General features: G+C 44.3%; 1 protein-coding gene across 3 annotated transcripts in view; it reads right to left on the bottom strand.

Annotated features, from left to right (window-relative positions):
• DOP1B (DOP1 leucine zipper like protein B) overlaps positions 1-12,296 on the bottom strand; it is a 107,694-nt gene that overhangs the window by 93,710 nt on the left and 1,688 nt on the right. For all 3 annotated transcript variants that reach the window (XM_068547040.1, XM_068547041.1, XM_068547043.1), the window contains exon 2: positions 7,792-7,956. In XM_068547040.1, the coding sequence (XP_068403141.1) occupies positions 7,792-7,929 (138 nt within the window). In that variant the 5' untranslated portion in view covers positions 7,930-7,956. The remainder of the gene's footprint in view (positions 1-7,791; positions 7,957-12,296) is intronic.

Below are 12,296 nucleotides of genomic sequence, written 5' to 3'. Positions count from 1 at the left end.
CCCAAAAAACGTGGTTCATTCAGAACCATTACGATTTTTTTTTTTTAAAGAACCTTTAGTGGGCTTCCCTGGTGGCGCAGTGGTTGAGAATCTGCCTGCTAATGCAGGGGACACAGGTTCAAGCCCTGGTCTGGGAAGATCCCACATGCCGCGGAGCAACTAGGCCCGTGAGCCACAACTACTGAGCCTGCACGTCTGGAGCCTGTGCTCCGCAACGGGAGAGGCCACGATAGTGAGAGGCCTGCACACCACAATGAAGAGTGGCCCCCGCTTGCTGCAACTAGAGAAAGCCCTAGCACAGAAACTAGGACCCAACATAGCAATCAATCAATCAATAAAATAAATAAATCTTTAAAAAAAAAAAAAAAAAAGAAGCTTTAGTGCTAAGGTTTTTTAAATGTACAGGGTTTAAATAAACTATCCTTCATTTCCATAATCAAAGTTGTGCCCCAGGCTTGGTACAGTGGTTGGGTTCATAGGGCTCAAATGCATTTGATTAAAATTTATCTAAAAATGATCAGTGAAAGGTGACAGCTTGAAGTCTCAGATAAACAATGAAGCAAAAATTACCCTATTCAGGTTGATACACATAAAACTATAAAAGATAAACTTTTCCATAATACAGAAAGATTCTAAAAATGATACTGAAAGTTTAGCAAGTTTTAGAAACAATACAATTAGAACCTGTCTATAGTCTGACAAACCAAGACCTCTTGGGGCTCAGTTTTCTCTTGTCAAGTTGAGCCGGATGCACTTCTGCTGTTGAGTATACGGTTTATGTTTTGTAACTTGCAATCGTCCACCTTAATTAGAACACAACTGCACCTAACTTTGCACACCAAGATATTGTTTCTGCTTGCATTTTTTACTAATTCGTCACTAATTTACTCACTGAATTTCTGTGTCCACACAAGAGTCCAAGAAGTCTAAGCATCACAAAAGCCTTAAGAAAATTTTTTATTCACACCAACTCCTATCAGGTACCCTTGAATGCAGAAGTCACGAGTCTCCCAGAAGCAAGTGATCGCTAAGCTGATCAAGGCTCGCTCTCTCCAGCACCTTCCCAAACCCTCCACGTCCAGTAACTCTGATCCGGGTGCTGAGGCTGCCCGCTCCCACCCACAGCCTCCCGCGATCAGGCTCATTCCCCACGCATCGGCCAGAGGGATTCCTCTACTGAGAAACGCAGCGATGGGTCACCTTGCTCAGAGCCTTCCTGGGAGCTCAGTGGCGTCCCTCCACCGCAGGAGAAAGCCGTTGACCTGCCCTGGCTACCTCTCCTCCCTCATCCCCTATCACCTCTCCTCTCCAGCCACGCCCGCCCAATGCCAGACCCTGGACTCAGGCCCGTGCCCCAGATGGCCTCCCCACCAGCTAGCTCGACGCATCCAGGCCTCTGCTCAAATCTCAAATGTCACATTATCAGAGAGCCGTCCCTGTCTGAGCTAGCAACCCATCCTCCTTCCTTGCTACCAGCTCTCCTCGTTAACTTCTCTTCTTAGCATTCAGCACCCGGCGGCACGTATTTATTCGCTGTCTGTCTGCTACCAGCAGAGCCTTATGTTCCATGAGAGCAGGAACCGTGTATTCAGTGCTGGCTCCCAAGCACCTAAGTGTTCAGTATACGTTGGTTCTACCACTGTATCAGTTTGCTAGGGTTTCTGCAACAAAGCACCACCCGCAGGGAGGCCTACAACAACAGAAATGGAGGCCAGGAGTCTGAGATCAAGGTGTCGGCAGGCCGGTTCCTTCGGAGGCTGTGAGGGACAATCTGCTCCAGACTGCTCTTCTAGCCTCTGGCAGTTTGCTGGCAATCTTGGTATTCCTTGGCTTTTAATTGCATCACCCAGATCTCTGCCTTCATCCTCTCATGGCGTCTTCCCGCTCTGCATGTCTGTGTCTGTGTCCAAATTTCCCCCTTTTATAAGGATACAGTCATACTGGATAATGACTTCATCTTAACTTGACTGGCTCTGTAAAGATCAGATCTCCAAGTAAGGCCACACTCTGAGATACTGGGGGTTAGGATGGGTCTATTTTGGAGGACACAATTCAACCCCTAACAACCACTGAGCAGCCATATGACATGGGGCAAGTTAGTTAACTTCACCAGTAAAATGGGGCTAATAATCAGATCTGCCTCGTTTGGCTAATGAAGAAAGCAAAGAGGTACATCCCTGACCCCTTATGTGAGCCACAGATACTGACATGAAACAGCTGGGGGTCCTGCTCCAGAGCACGGTGCTGGAGGCCGGCAGACAGGGTCTGGGTCCTCCCTCTGCTATTTGCCAGCTATGATCCTGCACAAGTTGCTTAGTCTGGGTCCAACCTCAAGACATGCTGTAAGTCTATACAAGGATGCACACCAGGTCCTCAGCACACAGTGCGCTCTCTACGGAGGTCAGCTGCCATCGGCAAGGCTTGGGGGGGTGGGGACAGATGACGGTGTCGCCCTCATCCCACCGACATCTTGCAAATTCATCAAGGGGACTGCTCACCCTCATTACCTAATCACTGCAGCAGAGGACAGGAAGCTGGAGCAAAGAGGACACAGGAGCGGGGTTACATGGAACTGGCTGACAACAAAAAGTTGTCTTTTTAAACTCATCCAATACAACTCGTATCCCACAGCCCATGGACGTCACACTGGAACATCTTCCAGACGCTCAAACTAACACCTTCCAGCGGGAGCCCCTGGTCTCCCCGCCCAGCCCACGGGGCCCCTGCTCCCCAGTCTCCCTATCACATCCTTTCAGCTTCTCAAGCCAAAAACCTGGCAGAAACCTGCAAGTCGTACTGGACTCCTCTTTCCCCCTTATGTCCCACATCCACTCCGCGAACGAAGCCTGTTAGCAACGCCTTCAAAGGACATTCAGAATCCAAACACGTCCCTGCTGGCCCACCTACGTTACAGCAACAGCTCCTAAATGGTCTCCCTGCTTCTGCCCGACCCCACCCAGTAGAGCAGCTGGAAATGGTTCTAGCACCTAAAAGGGAAGCCAGGCTGTGCCACTCTGCTGGGCAGCCGCCCCCAACTCAGGGGCCACTGTCAGACTCCAGCTTTAAAGGACCAACAAGATCAGATGTCCTCCCTACCCCCTTCCTCTGCAGCCTCGTTTCCTACACTCTCCCCATCCCTCGCCTGCTCTGTGACAACCTCCCTGGCCTCAGACACACCAGAGCCTCTGTGCTTGTTCCAACGGCACCGTCTCAGCAACACTCACCCTCCCCTCCCTTCTTCACGGTTCCCACAGCACTCAACACCACCTATCAACTCGTATATTTTATCATCCAGCTTCCCCCATCCCCACCAGAATGAGGGCACGGTCTTGTCAATTTTGCTCTCTGCTGCACCCTGGCACCTACTGGCACATTTTAGGCACTCAGATGGCCACTGAAAGAATGAATGGCTAACGCTTTCAAAGCTTTCTTCCTTAAAGAAAGATTCAACTGTACTCAATAACCTGGGTTGGGTTAAAATGATTAAACGTTTCTGAAAGTTTTTCAGGTACACTGAAACAAAGCCTGTTTCACAGAATACCTCAATGCTCAAGAACTGCACTTTCCAAGTTTATAATTTTACCTACCTCAAAATATACGTGTTCCTAAATAAATGGAAAGACATTCTGCGTTCATGGATTAGAAGACAATATTGTTAATACGGCAATACTCCCCAAAGTGATCTACAGAATCAATGCAATCCCTATCAAAATCCCACTTGGCTTTTTTGCAGAAATTGACAAGCTGATCCTAAAATTCATATGGAATTTCAAGGAATCCAGAACAATTCTGAAAAAGAACAACAAAGTAGAAGGACTCTTACTTCCCCACTTCAAAACTTACTACAAGGCTACAATAATCAAAACATGTGGTATTGGCATAAGGATAAACATATAAATCAATGGAAAAAAATGAAAGTCCAGAATTAAATCCATCTCTCTATAGTTAATTGGGATTCCAAGACCCTTCAAAAGAACAGTCTCTTCAACAGATGGCTTTGCACGTGCAAAACAACTGGATTTCCACACAAAAGAATGAAGTTGGAGCCCCACCTCACGCCATGTACAAAAATTAACTCAGTCAGAATGGCCATCATCAAAAAGTCTACAAACAATAAATGCTGGAGAGGGTGTGGAGAAAAGGGAACCCTCTTGCACTGTTGGTGGGAATGTAAATTGATACAGCCACTATGGAGAACAGTATGGCGGTTCCTTAAAAAACTAAAAACAGAACTACCATATGACCCAGCAATCCCACTACTGGGCATATACCCTGAGAAAACCATAATTCGAAAAGGTACATGCAAAAAAAGGGGGTGGGGGACTTCCCTGGCGGTCTAGTGGTTAAGACTGTCCTCTCCAATGCAGGGGGCACGGGTTTGATCCCTGGTCGGGGAACTAAGATCCTGCATGCCACACAGCATGGCCAGAAAAAAAAAGAAAAGAAAATATACATGCACCGAAATGTTCACTGAAGCACTATTTACAATAGGCAAGACAATGGAAGTAACCTAAATGTCCATCGACAAAGGAATGGATAAAGAAAATGTGGTACATATATACAATGGAATATCAGCTGTAAAAAAGAATGAAATAATACCATTTGCAGCAACATGGATGGACCTAGAGATTATCATACTAAGTGAAGTAAGTCAGACAGAGAAAGCCAAATATCATATGATATCACTTATATGTGGAATCTTAAAAAAAAATGATACAAATGAACTTAATTACACAACAGAAACAGACTCAGACTTCAAAAACAACCTTATGGTTACCAAAGGGGAAAGGTGGGGGGAGGGATAAATCAGGAGTTTGGGATAAACATATACACACTACTATATATAAAATAGATAATCAACAAGGACCTACTGTATAGCACAGGGAACTCTACTCAATAATCTGAAATAACCTATATGGGAAAAGAATCTAAAAAAGAATGGATATATGTGTATGTATAACTGAATCACTTTGCTATACACCTGAAACTAATGCAACATTGTAAATCAAGTATACTCTAATATAAAATAAAAAATTAAATTTAAAGAAAAAAAAAATGTTTCCAGAACATCAGAATGCATGCACTTGCCCCAAACCCACCCCCCTTCCATCCCAGAGATATCTAATATCTCTGGTTATATACAATAATATGGTTATTGTGTTTATCATGTATTTTTTAGAAGTTTTGGCACATATGTTGTTTGCATTTCCCAATGGTAGATTGTTTAATTTTACATGTTTGAATTGCAGGTGTGCTAAGAGTTAATTTTATCCTTACTACATACTTGATATTCATCTATGAAAAACAAAAAAACAAAAACAAAACACGAAAACACAAATTAAAACGAATCAAAGACCTAAATGTAAGAATTAAAACTATAAAACTCTTAGAAGAAAACACAGCGGTAAATCTCCATGATCTTGGATTTGGCAATGGTTTCTTAGATATTCACCAAAAGTACAAGCAACAGAAGAAAAAACAGAAAAATTGGACTTCATCAAAAATTTAAAAATTTTATGCATCAAAAGACACTATCAAAAAAGTGAAAAGACTGCCTAAAGAATGGGAAAAAAATATCTGCAAATCATATATCCAGTAAAGGACCAGTATCCAGAATGTACTGATATAAGGAACTCTTACAAATCACAACAAAAAGACAAATAGCATAGTTAAAAAATGGACATAATACTTGAATAGGAATTTCTCCAAGGAAGATATACAAATGGCCAATAAGTAAATGAAATGATACTCAAAATTTTAGTCATTAGGGAAACGCAAGTCAAAATCACAAAATACCACTTCACACCCACTAGGATAGCTATCATCAAAAAAAACCCTGAAAATAAGTGTTACTGAGACTGAGAAGAAATTGGAGCCTTCATACATTGCTGGTGGGCATGTAAAATGCGGCAGCCACTGAGGAAAACAGTTTGGTGGTTCCTCAATAAGTTCAATATAGAATGACCACGTGACTGAGTAATTCTACTCCTAGGTATAGACCCGAAAGAAATGAAAATAGTGTTCAAACAAAAACTTGTATATGAATATCCATACAGTACTATTCACAAGAGCCAACAGGTAGAAACCCAGCTGATGAATGGATAAACAAAATGTGGTCTATTCATACAATGGAACATTATTCGGCCATAAAAAGCAATGAAGTACTGGTACACACGACAACGTGCATGAACCTTGGAAACATGCTAAGTGAAAGAAGCCCAACACAAAATACGACGTTATTGTACCAATCCTTTTGTATGAAATATTCATAGACACAGGAAGTAGATTAGTGGTTGCCAGGGACAGGGGAAGGGGAGTAACGGACAGGGTTTCCTTTGGGGAGGTGAAAATGTCCTGGAACTAGATAGTGGTGATGGCTGCACAACATCATGAATGTACTAAAAGCCATTTAACTGTACACCTTAAAATGGCTGAACGGTAAATTTTATGTTACATGAATTTTAATTCAACAAAAAAATAATGAACACACCCCCCCTCTCCCCAAAAGTATGCTGTTTTTAGATTCCAGGAGAGTCAAGTACTAAAACAGAGAAACATCTAAAAGAACCCGAATCTGTCCAAGTCCCATTCCAGGGCTTCTCGCTTTCCCCTGAAAAGGCAACCCACCTTCGTTTAAGACAGTGAATGTTATCTTCAGCTAGAAAAAGTCCCGAGTCAGAGCTCTACAGCCAAAGCACTCTCAAGCTCTTATTTGCTGTTTTATTACACGTCTCCACCCCAGCCAGCACCAGCCGTGATGTTCACATGTTGTAAATACACTTTGCCGAGACCGTGCAGTTTCCCGACCACTGCCTGTAATAACTGCCTGTCTCCTCTTTGCCATCTGTGGGTGCTGATAGCTGCCTTCAGGCGGTTGGTGCTGGACGGCTGCCCAGGCGCTGCCCCCGTGGTCAGGCTGCTGGCGTTCTCACTCCCCCTACCCTGGTCTCTTGAAGAGGTAAACGGACAAATTCTTTCTCTTTAGCGAGGTTTGTTAGAGTCCCCTGGTGTGTGTGACCTGGGGAATGGGGACCTCCCAGACTAGGCTGGGCATCTCCCAGCTCCCATATGGCACTCGGGCTCCAAAGTCAGGTATCACAGCCAGGAGCCCTGGCCAGACAGTAACGGAGCCAGGCACAGCCTCTTCGAGCCCAGGTATCTTCTTCCTACAGGTCACAGTGGTCACCTGAGTGCTTGGGCATCACTGTGTCACCCTCCTTCTGGGCAGGATGGAAAAATACAACGGTCCCCATCCACAGAACACGAGGTCAAGCCCACATGCGACCGGTTTTGGTTTTCTTAGACGCAACCCGTTTTCCCTCGTCCAAACACATGCACAATTTCTGGGCAGATTTCCATAATTATTTCATCCTTTATTCTTCTAGGAGTTACCAGTCTGCACTAAAATGGTGAAAAAGTAGACTGGAGAAGAAAAAGCCATCAAAATGCTAAGCAGTACACGAAGGACAATTCATCTTTGAATAACTGGATAATTTATAAATTTATCTTGTTCAGACGTAAATATTGTTGAGAAAAAAGACTGTTCAGCTGTTCTATCGACTATATCCACACTATATGTCTATGCTCAGAAAAAAAGGGCTGAAAGGGGACGTACGTACACCAATAGGTTAATAGTGGGTAACTCTGGGTGACAGAATTATGGGTGGTTCTTCTTATCTAATGGCTGTAATCAGCATGTAGTGTAATATTAAAAAGACAAGTCCTTGAAACAATAAAAGAACAGCTGTGTCCCCGCCTCCCTGCAATCCAAACACTCCCTGCCCCACATACCTTGTTGAGCTTGCCCAGTGAGGATATGAGATCCGCCCATTCGCTGGAGGACTCAAAATTTCTTAAAGCCTTTTCAATCACAGAAGAGTAATTTCTGTATCTGTAATCATTCAATAGCTCCTGCTCTTCTGGATCCATCTTACATTCTCGCAGTAGAGAAGGTATCTAAGAGGGAATCAGAGAGTAAACAAATGAGGCAGCTCTTCGAGGATGAAAAGCGTTCCCAGCCCAGAGCCCCAGAGGACACGCGGCCACAAACGTTCCTATGCACAAACGTGCTGGGCGATCCAACTCAAATATTTAGCAAGGCCGCTGAGCCAGGCACAATGGTAGATAAGAGATAAACGGTTCCGGCCCTCCTGGACTCTGAGGGAGACAAATGGACAGGGCAGAAAGAAGTAAAACGCTAGGGTTCCACTCAATGGACAAAATGAATTCTCGGAACAAAGTCACAAAGTGGCTCACTGCACGTTGTTGCTGACTGGTGATTCTCAGCGCAGGCGGTCCCTCCTGGCACAGGGCATTTACAAAACCTAAGGAAAAGCAGATCTATGGTCTTAATTGAACAGTTGGTTTAGCAATCCAATCCTCTACAACTAGACTCGGAGAGAGGATTGGAAATATTCTACAAGAAGACCAGGAGGGAAAAAAAGGACCTAAGGGTGAAGCGTCTGACAGCAGTGGTGGCAGAAACCCACCACGTGCCTATTCATTTACTAAGTGCCAATTATCTGCCAGGCCCCCGACAGCTCTATGCCCCTGGGTGAGGAGTCTGAATGGAGGTGTGTCACACCAGGGCCCAAGCAGTCATCGTTTTATTCTGGCCCTTGTATATTCTTTGATGGATTCTTTCTTTCTTTTTTTTTTTCCTGTGGCTAGATGCATTCATTATATATGAACCACTGCAGCTACTGCAAAGCCTGAGACATCGACTGCCTGAGCCCGATGCCAAAAGCAACCATTTCCTTTTCTTTTCATCCTCAATGTGACAAAAGGAAACAACGTGAGATGCTGCAGATTTGCCTTTTTGAAAACATCCATCATTTATACATTATAACATATAGAAATTCATGCTTAGGTTTTGTTTTTACTCCTTCATTTAAAAAAAAAAATCTGAAGGTCAAGCCATCAGTCTATTCAAACAACTTACAGCTCTGAAAAGCACTCCACAAGGCGTGGAAATGTCGAATCGTTCCCTTGACTTGTCGCCAAGCTCCATACTCCAATGTTTTCTCAAAAGTGATGACTTAGGGTTTCCACTTGCCTCCCTTCTTTAGTCTTCGTCTGATTAAGATCTATTTAAAGTGTGGCAGGCACCCACACCAAATTCCCTGCCCCCTTTTCCACACTAAGGGGACCCTCATTTTGCTCAGGGCGGCACTCTAGTTCCCAGCCTCCCTTACAGCTAGGAGGCCGTAGGACAGTGCTGGACAAGTAGAAGCTGCTGGTGGGGCCTCTTCTGGCCTGTTGTCCTCCTCCTTTCCCCTTCTTTCTGCCTGAAACAAAGGTTTGATGTTGGAGCTGAAGCCACATCTTGCAACCACGAGGAAAGAGCCATCTTTAAGGCATGACTTCCCTGCATAAGTGGAAGGACAGAGCAGTTGAGGCCCCAGATGGCTTTAAGAAGGTGCCATACCAACCCTGGACGCTCTGCCCCTGGACTTACTGTTTTCTGCACATAAGAGCTGATTTGTTTAAGCCGCCGTTCAATCAAGTTTTCTGTTACTCACAAACAAACACAATCCTGTTTGATTTATGAACCTAAGTAGTATCTCACTAGTACGTGGTCTGAAAGGAGAGAGAAATACGGAGCAATGGTGACATGATTAAATCCCCTGAGTTGGAGTTAGTTGGCTAACCAAGCTGCATGTAGTCAGTCAAATAAAAAGCCAGATATCACAGACGGAAGAAACTGAACTGCAGTGACAACATGATCTTTAAGCCTCAATCTTTCATTTATTGGCCACAGTGAGGTTGTAAGACTCCCATGATATCTTCTACTTCACTTTCCAATTGCTCTGGGCCCATTGTGGTCTTCTTAAGGCCAACACAACTTTCAAGTTGCCAACGTCAGTGGACCCTGTTTCCTCATTCACCGCTCAGGAGGACTGTGCAACAGGCCACTTCCTCCTTCTCCAAACAGCTTCCTGTGTGCCCACACTCCTCTGGCCCGCCGACATCTCTGCTGTACCTTCTCTGCAGGCCCATCCTCCTCTACACGACTGCCAAATGCTGGCATTCCCAGGCACCAAGCTTGGGCCTTCTCTCTCTCTCTACCCTCAATGATCTCTCCATTCCTTTAACTAACAAATACCATCTTCATGCTCATGACCCACAGATTTATAACCTCCCGAACCTCCCCCTGCAAGGCCCAAATTCATGCAAATGTTTCCTTGACTTCTCCACCCGGATATGGCACGCGTGTCTCAAACCAGGTGCGTCCCAAGCTAGACACTCGAGTGTCCATCAACAAAACGTGGTCTAGCCACACGATGGCACGCTATTCAGCAATGAGAAGGAACAGAGTCCTGAAACATGTGACGGGGTGGATGAACCTGGAAAATACAAGCTTAGTGGAAGAAGCCAGTCATAAAAGGCCACTTACTGTATGATTCCATCTATATGAAATGCCCAGAATAGGCCAATCTGTAGAGATGCAAGTAGATTAGATAGTGGTTGCCTAGGGTGGGGAGTAGGAACAGGGGAGTATCTGCAAATGGGCACAAGGGATCTTTTGGGGGGTAATGGAAATGTGCTAAAATTGGATTATGGTGATGTCTGCACACCTCTGTAAATTTACTAAAAATCACTCAACAGTATATTTCAATGAATGAATTTTATGGTCTGTAAATTATACCTCAGTAACACTGTTTTTGAAAAACCCTCTACTCTTTTTTTTTTCTTTTCCAATATAGTTTATTACAGGATATGGAATATAGTTCCCTGTGTTATACAGTAGGACCTTATTGTTTATCCATTCTATATATAATAGTTTGCATCTGCTAATCCCAAACTGCCACCCTAACCCTCCCCTACCTCCCCTCCCCCTTGGCAACTCACAAGTCTGTGAGTCTGTTTCTGTTTCGTAGATAAGTTCATCTGTGTCATATTTTAGGTTCCACATAGAAGTGATATCATATAGTATTTGTCTCTTTCTTACTTACTTCACTTAGTATGATAATCTCTAGGTCCATCCACGTTGCTAAAAATGGCATTATTTCATTCTTTTTTATGGCTGCGTAATATTCCATTGTGTGTATATACAGCATATCTTCTTTATACATTCATCAGCTGGACATTTAAGTTGCTTCCGTGTTAAAAAACCCTCTGCTCTTGATTCTATCTGCTCAACCTGCTCCTTCTCCACTCTTCTTTTCCTCAGAAAGTGGCCCCACCATCTATGGGAACTTCAACATCGTCCTGGACTCTTCCTTCTCTTCACCTGTCACACTCAACCCAAGGCCTGTTGGCTCTTCTTCCAAAATACCCGTGGACTCTCCACTGTGCAAGCCACCTTTCTCCTGCAAGACTGCAGAAGCTTCCTAAGGGTTCTCCTTCACTCTTGCCCCTCTCCAGTGTACTTTCACACAGCACTCCAAGTCCTCTTAAAACATAAAGCACTTCCCCACCATGTTTAAACTCTTTCCGTTAAGCCTACAGTAAGTCCACACTCCCCCCACCCCACTCTGTGGCCTACAAGGCTCCACCTGCCTCTCTCCTCAAGGCACTCTGCTTGTCCTAAGACAACTCATTCTACCACAGAGCCTTTGCACATGCTGGGCCTCTCTGCAAAAATATACTGTGCTATGCATAGGCACACAGTAAGACTGCCTGCTCATTCTTGGAAAGGCCTGCCCCTTTTTCTGAAATAACAGCCTTCATACTTTTTGAAAATATCAAGGATGGTAATGAGAGGTGTAGTTTGTTTTGCCAAGTAAAGAGATAAGACTTTAGTACATCCCAACAGTCCGTAAGTTTTTTTGCTTTTTTTTTCTAATTCCAGGAAATGTACAGGTCTGAAATCCCGTGTCTCTGAACCACTGCAATACTCCATGCAGTCTGTTCACTGTATTAGGTGTCTACGCACTGGAGAAAGAAACATGAACAAGGCAGGGTTCTACTCTCACAGTTCAGAGCCTAATAAAAGAGGAAATACCTAAACACGTAATTTCAATTTAATGCGGCACACACAGTGATGGAGGGTGGGCTGATGTAACAGAGTGATGCTGGCAAGAAGGGCAGAGGAAGCCCAGCTACCAGCAGAGACGTCCTCAAAGTCCACAGGTGTGGGCGCTTGTAAGCAGGAAGAGAGCCTTGTCAGCAATAACATGTGTTTAGGAGGGGAGGTGGCAAAAGGGTACCACTGCTCATGGTGAGGAAGGCGTCAGCCAGGTAAGAGCAGGTAACTGGAGCAGTTCAATGTTATGGTTGGTTATAAGAAGAAAGTACTATTCAATGTAACTAACAGCACTGGTGAGAAGTTTGGAAATATGCAAGCTCTTTAT

Source organism: Eschrichtius robustus, chromosome 6 (genome assembly GCF_028021215.1).
Source record: "Eschrichtius robustus isolate mEscRob2 chromosome 6, mEscRob2.pri, whole genome shotgun sequence".
Lineage (NCBI taxonomy): Eukaryota > Metazoa > Chordata > Mammalia > Artiodactyla > Eschrichtiidae > Eschrichtius > Eschrichtius robustus.
The sequence above is the reverse complement of the archived record's forward strand: the minus strand, read 5'-3'. Positions and strand labels throughout refer to the sequence as shown.